We start from the raw sequence: 22,530 nt of genomic DNA, 5'->3' as shown, positions 1-22,530 counted from the left end.
CCTTTAATGTAATAAATCATCCCAAGGCGCTTCACAGAAGTGTTATCAAACACAGGCGTGGCTAATGCAACATGACCAGTGGCCCTGTTATATTGCCATTTCTGCAATGGTTCAAACTGTTCCTTTGTTAGCAAAGACAGCAATATTTGGAGATTAAAGTTACCAATCTGATGACACACTGAATTCTGGAAAACAGTGCTACCACCTCAAGGGAGATGTTCTCTCACAGCACCAGATGCAGTATAACTAACTTGTTAAGCAAACTTTAAAACGAACCCAGACAATGAAAATCTAACTAACTTCTTAAAGTTTACAATAGAGCCAGAATTTGAATGTCGGTGAGCAAAGCTCTGCACAAGTAAGTATGCATACACAAAGCCCTGCTTTGCCTGGCTTGAAAATATCAGACTCTAACTCTACACTGCTAGCTCATATTGCTCTACAGTAAGTACCAGTCTCAAATTGATAACAAACTTGCATTTATATAGCGCCTTTAATGTAGCAAAACATCAAGGCGCCTCACAGAAGCGTTACCAAACAAAATTTGACAGAGCCACATAAGGAGATTAGGGCAGATGACCAAAAAGCTTGATCAAAAGAAGTAGGTTTTAAGGAGCGTCTTAATTGAGGAAAGAGAGGCGGAGGGGTTTAGGGGAGGGAATTCCGGGATTGAGCGCCTTGGCAGCTGAAGGCACAGCCAACAGTGGAGCAATTAAAATTGGGGATGCTCAAGAGGCAGGATAAGAGGAGCACAGATATTTCAGAGGGTTATAGGGCTGGGGGATATTAGAGATAGGGTGGGGCGAGGCCATGGAGGGATTTGAAAATAAGTATGAGAATTTGAAAATCGAGGTGTTGCTTAACCAGGAGCCAAAGTAGCGAGCACAGGGGTGATGGAGAACAGGACTTGGTGAGAGTTAGGACATGGGCAGCAAATTTTGGATGACCTCAAGTTTACAGAGGATAGAAAGTGTGAAGCTGGCCAGGAGTGAGCGAGTTGGAATAGTCAAGTCTAATGGTAAAAAAGGCATGGAGGGCTTCAGCAAATGAGCAAGTTTGGGGGGGGGGGGGGGGGTGGTGTCAGGCAATGTTAGAGGTGGAAATAGGTGGCCTTTGCGATGGCATGGATGTGCAGTTGGAAACTCATCTTGGGATTAACCATGACATCAAGGTTTGGCCTCATAATATAATACAATCCTAAGTGGTGAAAATCAATAGGTTTAAACTCATCTCTACCAACCTTTGCCCCATCAGAAGCAAGTGAGGCCTAAAAACATGCGTGGGCTAAGCTGCAGTCCTGGAACTGAAACTCAAACCTTCTAGATGAGCATTATGTACACCCAAGTTTTGTGAAATCATACATCTATGAACCCTACTTTCAGACATTTGATTAGTATGTACAAATAACCGTGCATCTCACTGGTGATGGGTTCCTATATCAGATCATGTGGTTAGCAGGGACCAATCAGATGGTAACTTCAGCGGATGTCTGCTGACTTTTACTGTGACCCCCACATGGTGTGTGCACGATTACCAACTCTGGTTGGAGGTATTCCAGGAGGTCTGACCACGTGAAGTCTGCAAATGTTATTGCATTTACCTTAAAGGCTGGGTCACTGTAGATAAGAATCTTGGCTTGTGGTTTCGCACTAGCAGCTGTTATGTGAGAAGTTCAGAGAACCAGTAGGCTTCCCGTGAGCAGGTGAAAAGGAGAAACAGAGGGCAGGGAAGTAGGGGGTGGGAGACATTTCAAAGTGGGGGAGAGAATCGCAAGGGAAGTCAGGAGGTGGAAGGAATTTTGATCCCACCAATAACTAACAGTAACGCACTGAAATTGCACCAATAATTAATAATACTGGTAACACAGATTCCACTCATAGACCATCAGTGAGTTATGGTATTCCAGTTGGTTGTATGCAACGGTTGTAATAGGTGGAATGCCTGGATATCCGACCTGTAACTAGCACTGATGCACTGCAGCAACTCGCCAAAGCTCCTTCAACAGCACCTTCCAAACCCGCGACCTCTACCACTTAGAAGGACAAGGGCAGCAGACGCATGGGAACATCACCACCTACAAGTTCCCCTCCAAGCCACACACCATCCTGACTTGGACCTGTATCGCCGTTCCTTCACTGTCGCTGGGCCAAAATCCTGGAACTCCCTTCCTAACAGCATTGTGGGTGTACCTACACCATATGGACTGCAGCGGTTCAAGAAGGCGGCTCACCACCATCTTCTCAAGGGCAATTAGGGATGGGCACTAAATGCAGGCCTAGCCAGCCAGCGACGCCCACATCCCATCAATGAATAAAAAATAAATTTAAAAAACCTGTGCTTATGCTCCACACAAGCCTCTTCCCACCTCACTTAATATCTCATCCTATCACCATATCCTTCTATTCTTTTCTTCCTCAGGTACTTAACTAGCTTCCCCTTATAATCTTACCCTATAACCTGCTGATATTCACCCTGAAACTACAGCCAGCATCCCCCTGCACTGGAAAAGGTGTTGCATTTCCAACAGGGCCCATCTCTTTCCCTATCTCCTTGGACACGGGTTCTGCATGAAGGTGACTATGAACTGGGAGCCAATCAGTACATGGGCTGCATACCGGCTAGCATAGACCGACCTGAACCAACTGGAGAGGTCGCACAAAGAGCAGTGGGCTCAGTGTTGGGCCGTTTCTCGCAGGGCATATCATCCTAAACTCTGCTCAGCACCAACATTTCTAGACCATTCCCTATGCTCGGACCTAGTAAAAAGAGTTTACCTTTTATGTTGCTTTTTTTCCCCCCAAATACATCCCATTTCCTTTTAAATATTGGTCAAGTCTCTGCCTCAATAGCTCTTTGGTGTCACTGAATTCCTTTACCCCAGACATCTAAGGCAAAGCTAGCCCAGGCTGAGAAAGTAATCTCCTTCAGCTTGCTCCAATTATCCTAAAAAAAAAATGACTTTGGGAAATGCCAGTTGCCTTCTGGTGACAGCCCCATAATAAAAAGCTGCTCGCAATTCATAAGATCTTTATGAAGAAAGCCATTTGGCCCTTCATAATTTGTTTGTGAATTTGCAGTAATGGTTTTGAGGCCATGAAAAATATTCACATAACTTTCCTGCACCACACATTACAAACAGATTTAGTTTTCAACTTACTTTGTTGTAATAACCATAAGTAATGGCATTCGGTTGCACACCTGCATTTTTCATTTCAAACAGAACTCTAACAGCAAGTACTGGGTGCTCCAAGAGTCCACACAATTGCATCAAAACCCTGTAGCACACCTATACATGGTAAAGAAAAAAAAACAAGAAAGTGAATTCCATTTGTGCACAGAACAGAATGAAAATAGTGAGCCGAAACAGCACTGACAGAAGTACAGCTCAGTTTCATACAACACTGCTATTGAAACATTTCTTAATCTAATAACATAGGAACAGGAGTAGGCCGTTAAGCTCCTTGAGCCTGTTACGAAACTTTGGAAAAATCTTCAAACATTTGAATTAGTAACAGCTTTTCATAAATTATAGCACATTGGATTTTTTGGGATTTCATTATAGTGAACAGCCAACTAACGCTGACATTTCTAGAGACAGATACTCAAAGACAATAAACAAATCAGTAGTATGTGTGTAAAATTACACTGCAATCTTCAACTTACCTGCAAATCATATTTTTATTGAGGTGAAATGTGCACTTGCCTCATCTAGTGGATCCACTTTCATATTTCTCATTTTGATGAGTACACTGTATGCTTGCTGCAATGCTCTGACCTTGAAATGGGAGACCCCGACATATGCTGGCAGGCAAATGAACCAAAGACTGTAACAATGGCTGAACAAGCACTTGGACCAGAGTGCAGGGATTGAGAAGTATTTCTTTGCAATTTTCTGGGCAGTTTTTATCTCCTGTGAAGCAAAGTATTGATCATTTCTCCAGTATGTAGCAATACAACAATGTTAAAGTATATTCGCTTCTTTCCAATAAATTCTCTGTGGTTTTCCAATTCTTTAGCTTTTGCTCTCAATTTGAACAACTTGATAGAGTAAGCACCTTCAGACTTAGCCAAAGTCTGACAAATAGTTTAAGTTTTAGTACGGTATAATGTTAGTATATTTGTATTAAAAAGCCCCCCTTCTACAAGATATTCTGCTCCCTTTTTATACCTACCATTAGGACATGTAAACACATTTACTGCAGAACACAGATGAAATGCTAAGATGTTAACAGGTATCCGTACGAACTAAGTACTATTGTTTAAACCTGCACATAAAACTTCCCTCACCTGTTTAGTTCTTTTTGCCATGAGGGCTGGACTGCTGGGGTTAGTAGCTCCAATTAAAAGTTTGATAGGCATTTTCACTTCCTGTGGTCGGTCTAACAGCTCTGGTTTGAGCACTGGGAAGATTTTATAGCTGAAATAAAAATTCAAACCGAAGTTCACTGAAAGGTTTTTGCATATTCTAATTTGTTTATAATATAGTTTAAACAAACCACAAGATAAAATATATAGGGGTTACAATATAATTAAGTTAACATCCCCAAAAAATGAAGTTAACTGCTGTTTTAAGAGGTACCATCGCATTCAAAATAAACAGGTGAAACTTTTGTTAAAATAGTGGACAAGGCAAATTTTGTAAGAACCCATTTGTTAGTAATATTGCACCACGTGATTTCAGTTTCATGTTCTCAATTAGGTTTTTAAATTGAGCCTCCTGACTCTCCTGGTCAATACAAGTTTCATTTAATACCCAATTAAGTTTATGAGATTGCTTTTTACAACACAAGCACCAACAGATGCAGCCCTGTAAAATAGACACAGCAATGTCAAGTGCCATCTCAAAATGTTCAACATTTCTTTAGGGAAAAAAAATAGGCTACTTCATTTATGGTGCAACACTGTTACTGTTGACCCCTATTCATTACAAAGGCCTGTAAACCAGTCTTGGTCATAAAACACAAATATTGCATTTACAGTATGGATACCACTTTTTATTTTGGAGATGTACAAGTTGACCAGAAACCTAAAATCTGTATCTGTGTTGTAATCTAAAATTTAAACCAATTCAGAGTGGTACATGTCCCAGAGATAAGGCACCTCTGATGCCCTGGAGTGAAAAATCAAAGTTACTGACTAAATGAAAAAAGCCTCAACTCACTCAAGCTACATGAATCCCACTTCAATATTCTCTCCTGACCCAAAACTGCTATTAAACTTGTACAGGAAACTTTCGTTTAATGTCCGGAAAGCTCTATCTACCAGCAAAATTCAGGAGCCGTTTCCTACAAGTTTTTTTTACTTCTCGTTGCTTTTTTTTTTCCCCAATCAGGCTCTGCAAGGTCTAGCTGAAGCTGTTGCTTAGCTACAGAGACGCTTTTAAGCTGCGGCCGACTGTTTTGAAGCTGTTAGGGTTTGTTGATTCACACGGAGCTCAAAAGCTCCGTATGTTTTAACATTAGCACTGGTTTCTACGGCAGTTTTGATGGTACGGCACCAGCTCGGTCCAGTCAGTGCCGGATACCAGAAAGTTTCCAGTAATGGGATTTGTATTCATATAGCAAGTTATCACATCCAGGATATTCTAAAGTGCTTCAACTCCAATGAACTACTTTTGAAGTGTAGTTACTTATATTGCCAATTTGTACACAGTTGTATCCCTCAGTCACTTCAATGAGCAGTTACAGGAATTTGTCCCACATTTGACAAACCCTGTGCTTCAATAGATCATAAAAGAATTTCATATGAAACACTGTGCACGAATGGTGGAAATACTTTGGATCAACCTTTTTCCTGTATGCAATTAACTATAAGCCGCCGCATACCTTGAATGAATACCTTGAATTACACAGTAGCTAGATGCCAAATATGGTATTGAAACAATGGGGGACCCCGTTTGCCCCATTTCCAGTTACACACCAATTCTACTTTGGAACCAAAACAGCTTGGGTTGAGTCAGAAATGGTCATTAAACTACATTACAGCCTCACTGTAACTGTACTAAGAGTGTAGATCAGGTGTAACAAATGAGTTCTTTCTCCCCCATAACTTCCAGTTGCAGTCAAGCACTAACTACCACTGTTCATCAGCTCACTGTCCCCTTCAATTCAATAGACTGAACAGATGGTGGCAATGAACTGATTATCAGTAACTTACTAACATTAGTCCGAGGCAAGTTTAAAATCAGCAAAATTGAGAAGGATAAGCTAAAGTGTGGCAGTAGTTAGCACTGTGACTGTAGCTGAACATTTCAGAGGACAGCCTGTTGGGTCTGCACTGAAGACTTGTCAACTAGGTCATAAATGCAGTCAGCAAACGTCCTGCCCAGCAATCCCATCATCTTTCTTGATGCACTGCTCAGCTGTAGAGCACAGGTGAGAATACTTGTTTGGTCATCTGGTTACACTCTCTAACAATGCACTATCATTGGTATTTTAAACAGCTGACCAGTGTGCAGGGAGGGAGGGAGAGGGGCTGAACAGCTTTCAATGTTACAACCACTTTTAAAACTAAGTTCTTATAAAAATAATGATGTCAGTATTATTCAGCACAAAAAACTAATTGCAACAAACTCTCATGTTCCCCAATTAGTTTATTTTGTGGCTACAGTGCATCAGCCTTCAGCAATCAACATATAACAAACAAGAACCACCTGTTATAAACAAGGTCAATATGATTAGTTAGTCACAGATTTAAACCAGTACTCCACCCTGTTTTTTAAATCCATGCTAAGGTTTTCCATGTGTTACCCCTAGAGAAATCACAGAAACCATGTCATACAGAACTTACAATCAATCATTGTAACATCTTCATTCACAATAATTCAATTAAAATTAAATACATATAAGCTATAAACCAGCAGCCTTGGAGAAAAGGAAAAAAGATTCAAATCCCTGAGTGTCTTAAACCTATGCAAGATGTAGCTGTGTTTATGAAGCTGCTGACAGACACAGTAAGAGCACGAGAGAAAGGCTGAGTGTAACAAACAGAGGTACACAGCACATCAAGCAGCCTGGGGATCCCCCTCAGACTCACACAGTTACTCTCAATTACTCTTGGTGCAGCTGTTACTCTCCCCATCTCTGTTATTCCATGTCTGTTATTCACTCCCTCCTCTGTCATTCTTTAATGTATTATTGTTCCTCACTTAATTGTTCCTAGTATTTTGTCCCCAGTGATCTCTGCTAACAGATATTTTCCTTCAGTGATCCATAATTATTAGCTTTTCCTGCAGCAATTTCTCACAATGGGATCAAAGCCACAGAATGGCAGAGGCAGGAAGGGAAAAAATCATTAGCATATACAAGTCTTTGGTCCACTGCAAAATGCATTTTCATTTTGCACTTTATGATGTTCAGCATAAGTTGGTTGAGCAGTTATTGGAGCTCCGATGGTGTAGCATTATCTACTTGCAGGAATGGGTTTACGCAAGATGGAGACTATTGATTTTGCATTTGGGGAAGGAGAAAACACACCATGAGAGATAAGATGGGATGGAGAAGTTTATGATTTTTGTAAATTATTGACTGTTTTGTCCATTAATCATGTAAGTTTATTTTAAGGATACAGGTAACAACATTGAACATATTTTACTGCAGTATGTTTGGGCAAAATTTTGCTTGTGGAAAAATGTGTTGTATAGTATGGTGGTGAACAGAAGTAGGAAGTAACCAAGGAGAAAGGACAAAAAAACACACATTTCTATGGCAGAATTTCATCAGCAGGCACACAAAATTGATTTTGACTTGGACCAAGGTACAATACCTAAATTTCCCTGGTAGATCTTGTCCATCTGATGGTGGAGGTTCCAGAGGCATTATAAACACAGTGTGCTCACTTCTCTGTGACTCGTCCAGCTCGATTAGCTTTGTATCTTCAGTGTAGTCAGCATCAACCTTGATGTGCAAAAATGCAGAAAATAAGTACTTTTCCCTCTGACTTTATTGCCCTGCTGTCTTCATTCACTCTCCCCCTTCATATAGACTCCCCCACCCAAATCCTTGGACAACGCCCTCATCTCTCTCTACCAGAAGCCTCGATCACAATGCAATCCCCAGCCACTTTTTTTTTATTTTTTAAAAAGCTTCCTTACCACCCACTTCCCTCCTCCAATCTTGCTATTCTTAACATTTTCCATTGAAAAAAACTCTTCAGCTTCCTCAAGATCACAAACTTCCTATTCTCATTGAAACAGACAAGATTCTGAGGGGGATTGACAGGGTAGATGCCGAGAGGTTGTTTCACCTGGCTAGAGAGTCTAGAACTAGGGGGCATAGTCTCAGGATAAGGGGTCGGCCATTTAAGACTGAGATGAAGAGGAATTTCTTCACTTGGAGGGTTGTGAATCCTTGGAATTCCCTACCCCAAAAGGCTGTGGATGCAGAGTTATTGCATATATTCAAGGCTGAGATATAGATTTTTGGACTCCAGGGGAATCCATGGATATGGAGATCAGGCGGGTAAGTGGAGTTGAGATCGAAGATTAGCCATTATCTTACTGAATGGCAGAGCAGGCTCGATGGGTTGAATGGCCCAAGGCCTGCTCCTAATGCTTATATTCTTGCCTCAAGCTAAACATTAGTAAGACCAAAGCTATTGTCTTTGGCCCCATGATAAACTCTGTACCTTGGCCACCAATTCAATCCCCCTCCTTGGTCATTGTTTCAGGCTGAACTAGACTGTTGGCAGTTCAGTGCCCCATTTAAGCCCGAGGTAAGTTTCTGACCCAATATCCTCTCTAGCACAAAAACTGCCAACTTCTAACTACTTAACATTGTCCACCTACACCCCTACCCACCTCATCCCATCTGCTAATGAAACATCTTTGTTACCTTCAAACTCGACTATTCAAATGCTCCTGAGGCCAGCCTCCAATCCTGCACCCTATGTAAACTTCAGCTCATGTAAAATTCTGCAGCCCGTATCCTATCTGACCAAGTCCCACTCATTCCTGTCCTCACTCCCTTATATTGGCTCTAATGTTCCCTATAAACCGCACTTTGCTGCGCACAGCGCAGTCCTCTACATTTCTGTGCATGTGCAGTATTTACAATGGGGAAGCCGGTGAGTGGCCTGCATGGGACCTTTCTCTTACTGTGCAACCACACATCGTAGAGGGAACATTGATTAGCTCCCAGGTCTCCAACACCTCAAATGTAAAATTCGCAGAGTTGTATTTAAATCCCTTCATGGCCTTGCTCTTCCCCAACTCTGTAACCTTCAGTCTTATACCCCTTCCTGAGCTTCCATTCCTTTGAATCTAGCCCCTTCTGCATCATACCCTACCATTGGCAGCCATGCCTTCAGCCACACTTAGAATGCCCTCCCTATACCCTTCTGTATTTTCAGCTCTCTGTCATTGTTTAAGGCCGTACTTAAAAGCAATCTCTTTGACCAAACATCGGAATATATTTTCTATGTTAAAGCCACTATGCAAAAGCAAGTTGTTTGTTGTTGATTTGCTATAACTCTGCTTAACCTCGTGTTATATGGTCACTGATTATACCAATCAAATGTTTTGTACTTGCACAGAATCATAGCATGATACAGCACGGAGAGGCGCCATGTGGCCCATCAGGTCTATGCCAGCTCTTTGGTAGAGCAACACCACTCCCCTACTCCTTCCCATAGTCCTGTAAATTTTTTCCCCTTCAAGTACTTATCGAATTCTCTTCTGAATGTTACTATTGAATCTGCTTCCACCACCCTTTCAGGCAATGCATTACAGATTACAACAACTCACTGTGTAAAAAAAATGTTTCCTATGTTGACTCTGGTTCTTTTGCTAATCACCTTAAGTCTGTGTCCTCTGGTTACCGACCCTTCTGACACTGGAAAAAGTTTCTCCTTATTCACTATCAAAAACATTCATGATTTTGAACACCTCTATCAAATCCCTTCTTAACCTTCCCTGCTCTAAGGAAAACAACCCCAGCTTCTCCAGTCTCCACGGAACTGAAGTCCCACATCCCTGCTACCATTCCAGTAAATCTCCTCCTCACCCTCTCACAGGCCTTGACATCCTTCTAAAGTGTGGTGCCCAGAACTGAACAATACTCCAGATAATCCTTTATAAAACACTGGTTAGGCCCCAACATAACTCCCTTGCTTTTGACCTTATGCCTGTTTATAAAGCCAGGGATCCCATATGCTTTTTAACAGCCTTCTCAACTTGTCCTGCCACACTTCCAGGTCTCTCTTCCTGCACCTCCTTCAAAATTGCCTATCTTCATTCTTCCTATCAAAATGGATCACTTCACACTTCTCTGCATTAAATTTAATCTGCCATGTGTCTGCCCATTTCACCAGTCTGTATGTCCTCCTGAAGTCTGTTACTAACTTACTCATTGTTTACTACAGTCCCGAATTCTGGGTCATCGGCAAATACTCAAGTCCAGGTCATTAATATATGTGTCAAAAAGAGCAGTGGTCCTAATACCGATCCCTGGGTAACACCACTGTATACCTACCTTCATTCTGAAAAACAACTGTTCACCACTACGCTCTGCTTTCTGTCTCTTAAGTCAGTTTTGTATCCATGGTGTCATTGTCCCTTTAATTCCATGGGTTTCAATTTTGCTAACAAATCTATTATGTGGTACTTTATCCAACGCCTTTTGAATGTCCATGCACACATCAACTGCACTACCCTCATCAACCCTCTCCGTTAGTTCAAAGAACTCGATCAAGTTAGTCAAACACGATTTGTCTTTAACAAATCCGTGCTGATTTTCAATTACTGGCCTATACTTCTCCAAATGCCAATTAATTTTGTCCCGGATTATTGTCTGTGAAAATTTCCCCACCACCGACTTTAGGCTGACTTTCCTTCCAGTTGTTCCTGCCTGAATACTTTACCTTTGTGAAATTGAAACCCTTCTTTCTCCCAACTCACACCATGATTGTATTATAATCCCATAAGCCTCTCACTTGCTTAAACAATCTATCTGTGCAGCTTAAGTTGGTGCTCAATATCAGTTACTAATCATTCTTTTACTACTCTCATACTAACACCTGGGTGTGCAGACCAATTCAAGATAGAGTTACCGTGCATCACTGGAAGTGAATTGCTGCCACTTCTGGAAAAAAATTAAAATGAAGAAACTACACAAGAAATCATGCTAACCTTGGTTCCTTTCTCCGTGCCTTTATCAGAATGAAAAAGCTGGGGACAAGAGAGTGGAAATTTTAACGAAACTGAAAAAAAATACTAAATTCTACATGAACCTTTGAACACTAGAAAACAGTTGTAAACTGTGTACTTCTGGAAACTTTAATTCAATTGCACCAGCCATTCAGATACACATACACTCAGTGACCTCCAAGACCCAAATAAAAAATACAGATCTTCACGAGACCAGTATTAAAATACAAAGTAAAAAGAAAACTTACTGAAATTAGAAATTAAGCTGTAATAGGCTACAAACTCAGTTCAGCTGCGAGAAAACTTGTACTTTCTAACATTTAGCATTATTGTGATCTTGCATAGTTACTTGATAAAAAAAAATTGGTAATAAGAATATGGCTAATCAAATTTGTATATAGAATTGGATTGTTCAGTTACTGCTGATTAAGTATGATTATGCATAAGGTTTTAAAAAAGTGCGAGAAAAGCAGGTACTGTATTTGAAAACCTGCAAATTCTTACCTTATCTATACAGTCATCAAAAAATACTAGGCTAGTATCCTTGTCACTCACAAAAGAACACTCTTCAATGAAGCGAATAAACATCTGTGTTTTAGTCAACTGAATGTAGAACTTTTGATGTGCCCGATCACGAGACTTCAAGAACCCTACCAAACGTAAAACACAGCAATTAGATAAGAAAGCACAGCAGCATAACCTGCTAGAAGCTGCTTCAGTACAACATTCCAGCTGCACAGCTGAGAGCGTCTCATACTTGATGGGTAACTGTAGTCATCAGAACTGCCCCCATGGTCAACGGCCAAAAAAAGGACGTCTCGACATTTACTTGTTTCTCTCAAGTCATGTCACTCCATTTTAAGCTGGTCTCTCGGAACCAAAGCAAGAATGGACATTTTATACAAAATCCTCCATTCATTAAGTCTCAAGAGGAGAGGAGAGAATGGAGAATAATGTAAATCTGAAATAAAAACAGAAAATGCTGGAAATACTCCAAGTCAAGCAGCATCTGTGGAGAGTATCAGGTCGATGATCTTGTGTTCCAACTTGTAAAACCACGTTGTCTTGCAACAGACATCGGCAATTTCCTTGGTAACCTTCTCTCCTTTAGTGTCTAATAATTTCATGTGATCTCAAGCACAGAGTTGCTTCGGCAGTGCAACTAATGGGCGCTTCTTGGAGCGGCTCCTTAGACCAAACCAGAAATTGATGCTTTAGAGCAACTTGGGTGCTGACCTGGAGATACCCAAGTGCAGTTAGTGTCGCTTGGGTATCATACAAGTAACTCAGTGCAAAACCAGAAACCAAAGGTCACAAAAGGAAAATGATTAGCTAAAATCAACAACATCCTGCAACAGATTTTTTTTGCAGCAAGTACTTTATACTGAATGAACATAAACAAGTTCTCTAATTTGTACCAGCATCCAATCAGGAGTTAGAATTTCCTCACTGTTGCCCATTCATAAGGTCACTCCAGCAGAAATTAAAGCTGAGACAGAAGAGCGGGAAGATAAATTCTGCCCAATGTCTGCTCTCAGACCACCTCCAATTTGCACTTTTGCAGCACTGAAGAACACAAAGCACCAAGAAAAAACAGCAATTGCAGATACCTTCCTTTATGACATTTAGGGTATAGCAATTTACAGTGCCGAGACCCACCCTTCTATGAACTTTATGAAAACCTAACTTCCAATGAGTACACCAAATGAAGTTTGAAAATGTTGGTGCATTAATATGTTAGCTCAGAGTCTTCCTTGAGCTACAAAGGCAATGTGTAGTGTTGCAATCAGGGAAAAACGAAATGGTGTACACTGTCTCAAGTGGAAACAGAAATGAAAAAATGACTCAAGTTGAAGGGAATCAAACTGTTGGACTCTGGTTAAAAATGACACGAGATCAGCTTAAACTGCAAAGATGGGAAAGGAGTAATTGAACTTTACAAAGTGGGGTGGAATGGTGCTTCGATAGAGTTTGCATTAAGACGCAAAATCAATTATATTCTTCTGGGAATACTTAGTTGCTGCACTGCAGACTGACTTACAGTTTGCATATTGACCACCTGTAACATCAGCACTCAAAATAACTGAAAATATTGCCAAAAGGCCACAGATATGACTTCAACACCCAACAGCTCCCTAAGAAAAGGCAAAAATTCAGCCTCTCAAAATTTTAAGCACTGTTTTCTTGATCAGCTCAATTCAGAGTTATCGCTTCTTGAACATTGCCCTCACAAAACCCATGATTGGCTTTGGCTCCTGTATACACTCATTTAGTACTCCCACTCAAACGATCCTCAAAATAGTGGCACCCCATGATGGCACTAGCTCCGGTAACCAAAAAGGAACGCTGTACACCACTGAAGATTCTCTTAAATAGGTCAGTGCTGTCCCCACTTTGGCACAACAGGAAACTCAAACACTTGTCAAGAGCAACTTCAGACCCTAACATGAGTGATATCATGATCTTCCAAAATATAGCCAACAGATTCCCTTTTAAGTTAATCCCACTATCTCTAAATGATTTAAGACACAGCACTACTCAATTCCAGCATAAACTGAAATGTAAGAGAATCTGTAAGCAAATGGGAAAGCAACTTCGTAAGAAAATAAAGTAGAGAATGAGAAAGGAAAATCACACACACACACAGAAGTGTTCCAATGCTGTATTACAGAGAGTGGGATCATATGGATGCCTTCCTGTAAATTTCCACTCATCAGATCATGGCTATCCACCACAATTAACTACTGAATGGGAGTAGGTGCATTCCCACAGGGAAGAAAAAAAAATACAATTTCCAGGCAAGACATCTTGAGCTACTCCAAAGTACTTCTGAGTGATGAGTTTAACTGGTGCTGTTAGATGTCTGGACAGCTCATCCATCTCTTTGCTATTCAAGTAATGCATCAATCATGTAAACATTTCTACTGAAAGTTTTCTCCAATCACCTTATCGTTGTGCTCGAGTTACTATGTTACCCTCCCAACGTTCTATTTCCCCTCTCCTAAAAAAGTGCCAACTTAGACAAGGCTACGGTTTTATTAACAATCGAGTACCTCACTCAAGTCTTGTCTCACAAGAATCAAGTGTCAGCAGACTATTTGATTGTGGGAGCATCATTGATGAACCTAATTCAATTTTCATCCAGCATGAAGATGTGCAATTTCTAGCAAAAGTCACTGGCCAGTGATCAGAAGCAGGGACCCATAGAATGTGTACTTAATATTCTGTGCATCATGCATGTTTATATTTCCCTTCATTAAAATAGAAACTGTGGCCCCTTTTCACACCCCAAGATAGACAACAGAAATTTCATGTTCAAGATATAAACTAAAACAGAGCCAGTAAAGTAAGGAAGTTCCTCACTGACATTCAAACCAACTGGTGCAAACCTTGAACAGAAATTTAATTGGTACACTCAGATTCTTAGCTCAAGAGTACAACATTTAAAAAAATTTACTGTGAGAAAAACAGGCCGAAGCTGTACTTTAGCTAGCCTCAGCAGTTTATCTTTCAACTCCTAGCATGAAAACTGAACTAAACAAATTGCCCTTTGAAATGCTGAAATTCAAAAGATTAGATATGCACGATTTAAAAAAAATATTACCTTGCAGATCATATAGTGAATTTGCAGAAGTAGCTTTCTCAGAAGGAGCCTGGGTTATTGGTTTGAGGTATGTTCTATATCCCTTCAATATGGATGCCATGAAACGTAGAAAGGCCTCCTGGATTTCCATTTCCAGTGAAATCATCTTCCTTTGCCAAGAAAAATCAGCCTCTATAGGCGTCATCTCTACAGCAGACCCTTCCTGTGCTCTCCTGTGAACTAAACCATATGATAGAAATCAACAAAACTCAAACTTGTGTAGTAGCTTGAACAGCTGAATGTCTTCACAGCCAGAACAATCTGCACCTGACTTCACTTTGAAGCTCAGTCAGCCAACTAGAATATGAACTCAACAGAAAGATGCTCAAAGGTGCTAAGAAACAGGTACCCGGGGTTGCAAATAATAATTCAGGTGGATGAAGCCATAATAAATTGCAATAACTGAGTTTTATAAATAGGGGTAGAGAATAGAAAAACTAAAAGGTTATGATTAATTTGTACAAGGCAATATTTAGACCACAATGAATAGTGTACACACTTTTGGACACTATGATGGAAAGGTCATTAAACTTGGTGTGTATAATGTAGATTCATCCTCGGTTCCGAGGGACTGCCTAAGAAGAGGAGATTCATCACAATAGTAGGGACAAGAAATTATAGCTGTGTGATGAGATGAGAGGAGATACAGGGACTTTTCCACTGAGCAGAGGAGGCCAAGAGATTTTAAAATTATGTACAATTTCCATAGGGCGAATAGGAACATACTAATTCCTGAGGTTAGAGAGTCAATGATGAGGGGGCATTAATTTAAGCGTGAGGAAATGTGTGAGGAGAGCAAAAGGTAACTTACATACTGCACGTTTTCAACCTCGAGTAAGTCATGGGCCAAATGGCCTCCTTCTGTGCTGTAAATTTCTATGATTCTATGTGCAACTCTCAGTAGGACAGTCTAACCTGAAGTCACTTAAATCAAAATTTGACAATTCAATTTTTTTTAGTATTGAATTGCAACTTTGGTGTATTTACAGTGCTTAATTCAAACTATTGGATAATTCAATTTTTTTAAGCACAAAACTTGGAATCAGTATACTATATTTACAGTAGCTTGTATGTGACATTGTACTGGCAGGTATCTAAAAAAACAAAATGCCAGTCAAATATTGCCGAGTGCACCTTAAACCCTGCTGGCTTTTCATTCTACTGGAATAATAGACACAATAACAAGTGTATCACCTTCCTGCAAGCCTGGCAGATATAATGCGCTGAGGTGATACAGCCTCAATATTAGTGATTCCACTGTTCGTGAAACCAATGAACTAATACTTCCCTTGAATGTAGAACAAATGCCATGACAGCACAAAAAAGTTTAGCAAGATTGCTAAAATAAAAGTAAAAACACCTTAAAAAAAAAAAAACAATATTTAGTACAAAAGGGGAATGGATTTTTTTTTTTTTTTTTAAACTGGAATTATAAAATTATCAAAATATATAGGTAGGCACTTTCAGAATACCTATTTCTTTGGGATTTAAGCAAAGCATGACAAAAATCACAAAAGGAACTTCTAAAGAATGACCCAAAATTACAAATGATTATAATTTCTCAAAAATGACTATTCCTTCGCTTTCTTACTCAATGAAAGCTGGTTTTGTAGATTCACTAAGGAACTGAAGAGATTCTTCCCAGGCTTCTTTGGAAGTTGCTTCCAGCTTAAATTTTTCCGGTCATCAGATCTATAAAACAAAAGCAAAAACAATCAGCAGCAGCAAGCAGCATTCCCAGGTCAGGTATAGCACACATTTGTGTTATGAAGCTTCCTCTACTCTGCTCCAGCAATATACCTCAACCCCAATCTAAATACACCTGGATTGAGACCAACTGTGTCACCTTGTCTCCCTCCTCCCCCTTACCTCCTCTTACACTCATTTTAGTTGCCCTCAACTGAATTTTGTATGGCTCCAAGTCTTCCCTGTGCTTCCTTGTAAATTCACCCATCGCCCCTGAGAGACTTGCATTGGCTCCCAGTCCACCAACGCCTCAAATTTAAAATTCTCGTTCTCGTGTTCAAATTTCTCCATGACTTTGCCCCTCCCTATCTCTATAACCTGCTCCAGCCTTAACACCCTCCGAGAACTCTGCGTTCCTCCAATTCTGGCCTCGTGAACCCGACTCCTTTTGTCCCACCACTGGCAGCCCTGCTTTCAACGATATAGGCCCCAAACTCTGGAATTCTTTCCCTAAAACACTGCCTCTCTCTCCTCCTTTGAAACCCTCCTTAAAACCTACCTCTTTTGACCAAACTTTTGGTCACCTGTGCTAATGTCTCCTTCCTTGGCTTGGTGTCAGTTTTTGTTTGATTCAAAGTAAACTATCCCAAGACACTTCGACTATGTTAAAGGCACTATATAAATGCAAGTTGTTCAGTTTTGTTGCTCATTTCTGACCTCAATTCAGCTACCATGGTACTAATCTTACTAGGCTTGTCCCTTCTGGTAGGAATAGAGACCTTTTTCCACACAGATTAAATTGATTTGAAGTCCTATTATGCATTTAATCCTAGAATCATAATAGTTTTGGCCTGACAGTATCAAGCAGAATTTATACAGAGAATTTTTTTATGCAACTGGTTATGATCTGAAATGCACTACCTGAAAAGGTGGTGGAAGCAGATGCAAATGGTTACTTTCATAAGAGAATTAGATATATACTTGAAAAGGAGAAATTTGTGGGGCTATGGGGAAAGAGCAGGGGAGTGGGACTCATTGGATAGCTCTACCAAAGAGCTGGCATATACACGATAGGCCGAATGGCCTCCTTCTGGCTGTATGCTTCTATAATGACCTTTATGCAAACATACACCTATTTATTTAAAATGTTACGAGTATACTTCCATTACTTCCCTGAAGGGAAGAATGTGAGCCCAAACATTATCTTGCAACCTAGTGAGTCTTAATAAAGATACAAAAGAAGCCACAGAGCTACAAGAGTCAAGTACCGATACTTACAGATATATTGTATTTGTATCCAGGTCCACACATACAACATCCAGAGGTGGGTCATAAAGATCAAAATAGCGTGAATCAACACCTACAATAAACGGAAACGGTGCATTGAGGACTACAGCTAGGGACAATGGACAGAGTGGAATATATGGACACTGCCATTGGAAAGGAAAGATCATCTGAAAAAGAGAATCAAAAACCAATGCAAGTGAAATTATTAATACAGATTACTATTGTTATAAAAATCCAAATGGTTTTAGGTTAACACACCAATACTTACAGCTACAACAGCTTCAGCCACACCTGTCAACACAGCAGGCCTCAGAGAGTGCAGCAGAACCTTGTTTTCCATCAAGACAAAATACAGTAGAGTTGCACAGTTCTCAGCACCCAAGTTCATGAGCAAAGTGCTAAAGTTTGCTCCTCTAGGGGGAAAAAAAATGTTACATAGATCAGGTATTTTCATGTCAAAATATTTTGCAAGTCTGCTTTAAAAATGCAGTTGCATAACATGGTCGCAAATTGGTTGTTTTCTAGCACTGTTATGAATTCAGGCTAAAACGCAAAGTCTCTCAAAGGACTCGACATGTTTCCACAGCTTAAGGTTGGAAACATTTAACAGAAAAAAAGCTTCCCAAGTCAAGCTATTATTCATACTATTCCTGGCCCAATAGGCTAAGCAGAAAATTAAGTAATCAAAGCGGCTTTTGCAAACTGCTGCAATAAATGATAGTATATGCAATAGTTTTCCTGTAATATGCTTTAGCATAAAGTATTCAAACTGTTAAGAGTTCAAAAATCATGAAACATGATCCCGTAAGACCAAAATGTTCCTGGAACCTTCATTCAAAGTTCTCAGCTTGCCTTAATTGTTCCTCTTAATCCCCTTCCCAAAAAAGGTATATATTTTTGGAACTTTGCGTGCACATACATGTTTAAGTGACAACAGCAGACAGTTTACAGATAACTGCATGTGTGCACTTCTGCATTGCAGCTTGTTATTTGTTGAGGCAGAGTATTGCTAAAGGGTTGCTTTCTTCAGTGAATCTTCATGCAAAGATCTCTTTCTCTGATCAATCACAGCAGCAATTTGTGGACTAAGAATATGTATTCTCTACATCAGGTTAGCAAACATTTCAGAAGTGGTCATTTCCAACATCAACTTTTAAGCTCAACTCTTTCATTATGGTACATCCAATGAAAACTAAGCAAGGGTTCTTGGAAAAGGAGTTGCAAAAAAAGTTGTTTTTCAGACTGGAGGAAGGTGCACAGTGGTGTTCCCCAGGGGTCGGTACCAGGACCACTGCTTTTCTTGATATATATTAATGACTTGGACTTGGGTGTACAGGGCACTATGTCAAAATTTTTGGATGACACAAAATTGGAAGTACAGGTAGACTATCCTTTATCCGAAAACCTCGGGACCAGCCGTGTTTCGGTTTTAGGAAAATTTCGGATTTCGGAAGGTGCGCGAAAACACTTCGGTTTTCAGAGTAATTCGGTTTGCGGGAGTGCGGATAAAGGGTGCACTATCCCTTATCCGAAAGGGTGGGGGGTGGGGGTGGGCGGGGGTCGGGGTTGTGCGCACGGCTTACGCTGAGCGATTTCGGTTTTCAGAAGTCATGCTTTGCGCCACTTTCGGCTTTCAGAGGTTTTCTGGTTTCGGATGTGCGGATAAAGGCTGGTACACTTACGCTGAGCGATTTCGGTTTTCAGAAGTGCGGGAAAATGCTACACTATCCCTTATCCGGCGAGGCCTGTAAGTCGTGCGCCACTCTGGTCATGTCGTGCGCACGACTTACGCTGACCGAAAAGACCTTTGGTTTTTAAGAGGGTTTCGGTTTTCGGAAGTCCGGATAAAGGGTAGTCTACCTGTATAGTGAACAGTGAGGAGAACAGTGAAAGGCTTCAAGAGGACATAAACAAGCTGGTGGAATGGGCGGACACGTGGCAGATGAAGTTTAACGCAAAAAGTGCGAAGTGATACATTTTGGTAGGAAGATTTACAAGAATTGTTCCAGGGATGAGGGACTTCAGTTACGTGGATAGACTGGAGTTGTTCTCCTTAAAGCAGAGAAGATTGAGAGGAGATTTGATAGAGGTATTCAAAATCACAAGGGGTCTAGACAGAGTAGATAGAGAGAAACTGTTCCCATTGGCGGAAGGGTCGAGAACCAGAGGACACAGATTTAAAGTGATTGGCAGAAGATCCAAAAGGAGACATGAGAAAAACCTTTTTTACGCAGCGAGTGGTTATGATCTGGAATGCACCGCCCGAAAGGGTGGTGGAGGCAGATTCGATCGTGGCTTTCAAAAGGAAATTAGAGAAGTAGCTGGATAAAAAAATTTGCAGGGCTACGGGGAAAGGGCGGGGGGATTCCGACTAGCTGTAGTGCTCCTGCAGAAAGCCGGCATGGGCTCGACAGGCCGAATGGCCTCCTACTGTGCTGTAACGATTCTATTATTCCAAGTTCAACAAACTCTTATGCAGCATTCAACCATTAATACATCCAAAGGAACATCAAACTATAAATACAAATGTGCAGTTAGCAATATTTCCTATGCTAAACAAGGGCCAATTAAAAATGGCCCAACACATGGACGAACAGTTAAATTTAACTCGATTATGATAGCAAAATACTGCAGATGTTGGAAATCCAAAATAACAACAGAAAATGCTGGAAAAACTCAGGTCAGGCAACATCCGTGGAGAGAAATTTGAGTTGACGTTTCGGGTCGAACCCTTCTTCAAAACTGGAAAGAAAAGAAACTGGATCGAAGGCAGGGCTGCGATCGGACAAAAGAATAAAAGAAACAAAAGAAGTAAAAGAGATTAGAAGCTAGACGAGATGGTAATAGGTTGAGATTAGGTGTAAAGTGTACTGGCAGGGCAAAAGATAGCTGCCAGGTGAGAGAGAGTTAAATTTAACTGTCTGGTTAAACTGAAATCTGAAAAATATATAAATTTGGCCCAATAACCATTTCACTAATAATACACAAGCACATATTTTACTGCACCAGAATCCACAATTGCTGGTGTGGGAAGTTAAGTGTGATAGGAGGTGATTTGAGCATGGGGTCAGGGCAGACTGGAGAGCATTTACTCTGCTATACCTTACCTGGAAGTGCCTAATACTGGGTACCCAAAGTGGAGAAAATACTCCATCAGCATGACATCTTGCACATAGATGAACACACAAAAAACCCAAACTTTCTAGATTTTATGCAGAATTAGCTGATGTCAGCAGGACTGCTACAGTTGACCCCAGTGTTCCTATGCTAGGGAAAGGGTGGGGGACGAGAAAGAAGAAAGATGCTCCTGATCACCATCAAGGATCTCCTGCTACAAAGTATGATTGCAAGGGGGCTGGGCGAAGACAGGATCAGGTGCACTTGGACTACTCAATGCCTAGACTCATTCATGAATTATGGCATTGGGCAAGATATTGGAGGGCTTCAGGTACTCATAAAACCATTCCTTAGTGAGAGACAGCACCCTCAGCATTAGATCATGGGAAAGGGGAGAGAAGAATGGCAGTAGCTATTCAAACAGCACTGACCTTCTGTGGGTACTAGTATAGGTCATGATATTTCACATGATTACCATACTTGCTCAACAAGTTTGAGGCTAATCAGGTTACATAAAATTAGTAAGGTTTATGGATTTGCAAATATTTTTACTTTTTCTGTAAAGATTTTCAAATGGAAATTAAACACTAAATAATTGTGCAAAGCATTGAGAAATTAATCGAAAACAAAGTCAAAGATGGATGCAGACATGAGAGTAAGGGAAAACAGGTGAGGAAAACAGAAGAGTGGTAAAGCAGAGAAATAAAACAAAACAAAAACAAGGAAACCTTCATTAGGTTGCACAAGTTTTGGGGGGGGGGGGGGGGGTGGAATCAATGATTGCGACCATAGTTTTTCCTTATTCCAGCTTACCTTAAAGGCAATGGTGTTGAAACCGGTTGAGACAGGATCAATGCATCAAGTGCAGACAGCTACAAAACAAGCAACTGTTAAGTATCAATTTGAACTAAAGTCAAAGTAACAATATTCTTGTTTTAAAAAAAATCAAGTTCAACTCTCCACAGCTAATTTTGTACTACTAGCAATGTGCATACACATTACCTGAACCAAGATTCTTGGCCTCTGGGCTGATGGGAAGGGAACATTATGCATGAAGTGGGATATATGCCTATAAACAATATAAGAAAAGTCTCAAAAAATGATAAATGGCAAAACAAAAGTGATAATTAGTATGCAACAAACAGAAAACCGTACTATCACAGCAAATGTCTCCAGGCAGTTTCAATATTAGTACAGGGTACGCTACTTGTGACCCAATTCTGATACTGACTGTTCTGTTGCATGTGAATGTCACCTAAATTTAAAGAACTCATCAAAGAAAAAAATATGGGTAGAGATTAGGGTAAGCAAAGTTACAAGGTATGGTAAACAAATACATAAACCTATTGTTATTAGAAACTCGCCTGTAGTTTTTTTTAAATGGTCAAAAAGTGACAGCTTGCATTGCATTTACAGAATATACGAGGCTCTCTAATCTTTTAAATTTTGCTTTAAAATGAAAATAATTCCTCCTTTACTCTCCTGTGAAATGTCCAACATAATTGACTTAACATAACAGCCAATGTAATGGCCATGAAACTTATAACTGCCATAAAATGATAGTTGTGGCAATTTAAATGGTAAAAATTACAGGCACTATAGTTCAGCTTGTTTGCTACTGGTCTATCAGGAGTCATAGAAACATAGAAGATAG

At 40.4% G+C, this 22,530-nt stretch overlaps 1 protein-coding gene across 4 annotated transcripts in view; it reads right to left on the bottom strand.

Moving 5' to 3' along the window:
- dennd4c (DENN/MADD domain containing 4C) overlaps positions 1-22,530 on the bottom strand; it is a 169,390-nt gene that overhangs the window by 50,816 nt on the left and 96,044 nt on the right. For all 4 annotated transcript variants that reach the window (XM_085983916.1, XM_085983930.1, XM_085983920.1 and 1 more), the window contains exons 7-18: positions 21,879-21,945; positions 21,690-21,748; positions 18,028-18,172; positions 17,751-17,926; positions 16,378-16,478; positions 14,748-14,966; positions 11,648-11,793; positions 11,126-11,164; positions 7,765-7,895; positions 4,288-4,417; positions 3,704-3,910; positions 3,158-3,286 (exon numbers count right to left, since the gene is read on the bottom strand). In XM_085983916.1, the coding sequence (XP_085840042.1) occupies positions 3,158-3,286; positions 3,704-3,910; positions 4,288-4,417; positions 7,765-7,895; positions 11,126-11,164; positions 11,648-11,793; positions 14,748-14,966; positions 16,378-16,478; positions 17,751-17,926; positions 18,028-18,172; positions 21,690-21,748; positions 21,879-21,945 (1,549 nt within the window). The remainder of the gene's footprint in view (positions 1-3,157; positions 3,287-3,703; positions 3,911-4,287; positions 4,418-7,764; positions 7,896-11,125; positions 11,165-11,647; positions 11,794-14,747; positions 14,967-16,377; positions 16,479-17,750; positions 17,927-18,027; positions 18,173-21,689; positions 21,749-21,878; positions 21,946-22,530) is intronic.

The sequence above is a fragment of the Somniosus microcephalus genome, chromosome 1 (genome assembly GCF_052327205.1).
Source record: "Somniosus microcephalus isolate GS21.2 chromosome 1, FLI_Smic_1.0, whole genome shotgun sequence".
NCBI classification, from domain to species: domain Eukaryota; kingdom Metazoa; phylum Chordata; class Chondrichthyes; order Squaliformes; family Somniosidae; genus Somniosus; species Somniosus microcephalus.
Note: the sequence above shows the minus strand (reverse complement) of the source record. Positions and strands in the feature narration are given on the sequence as shown.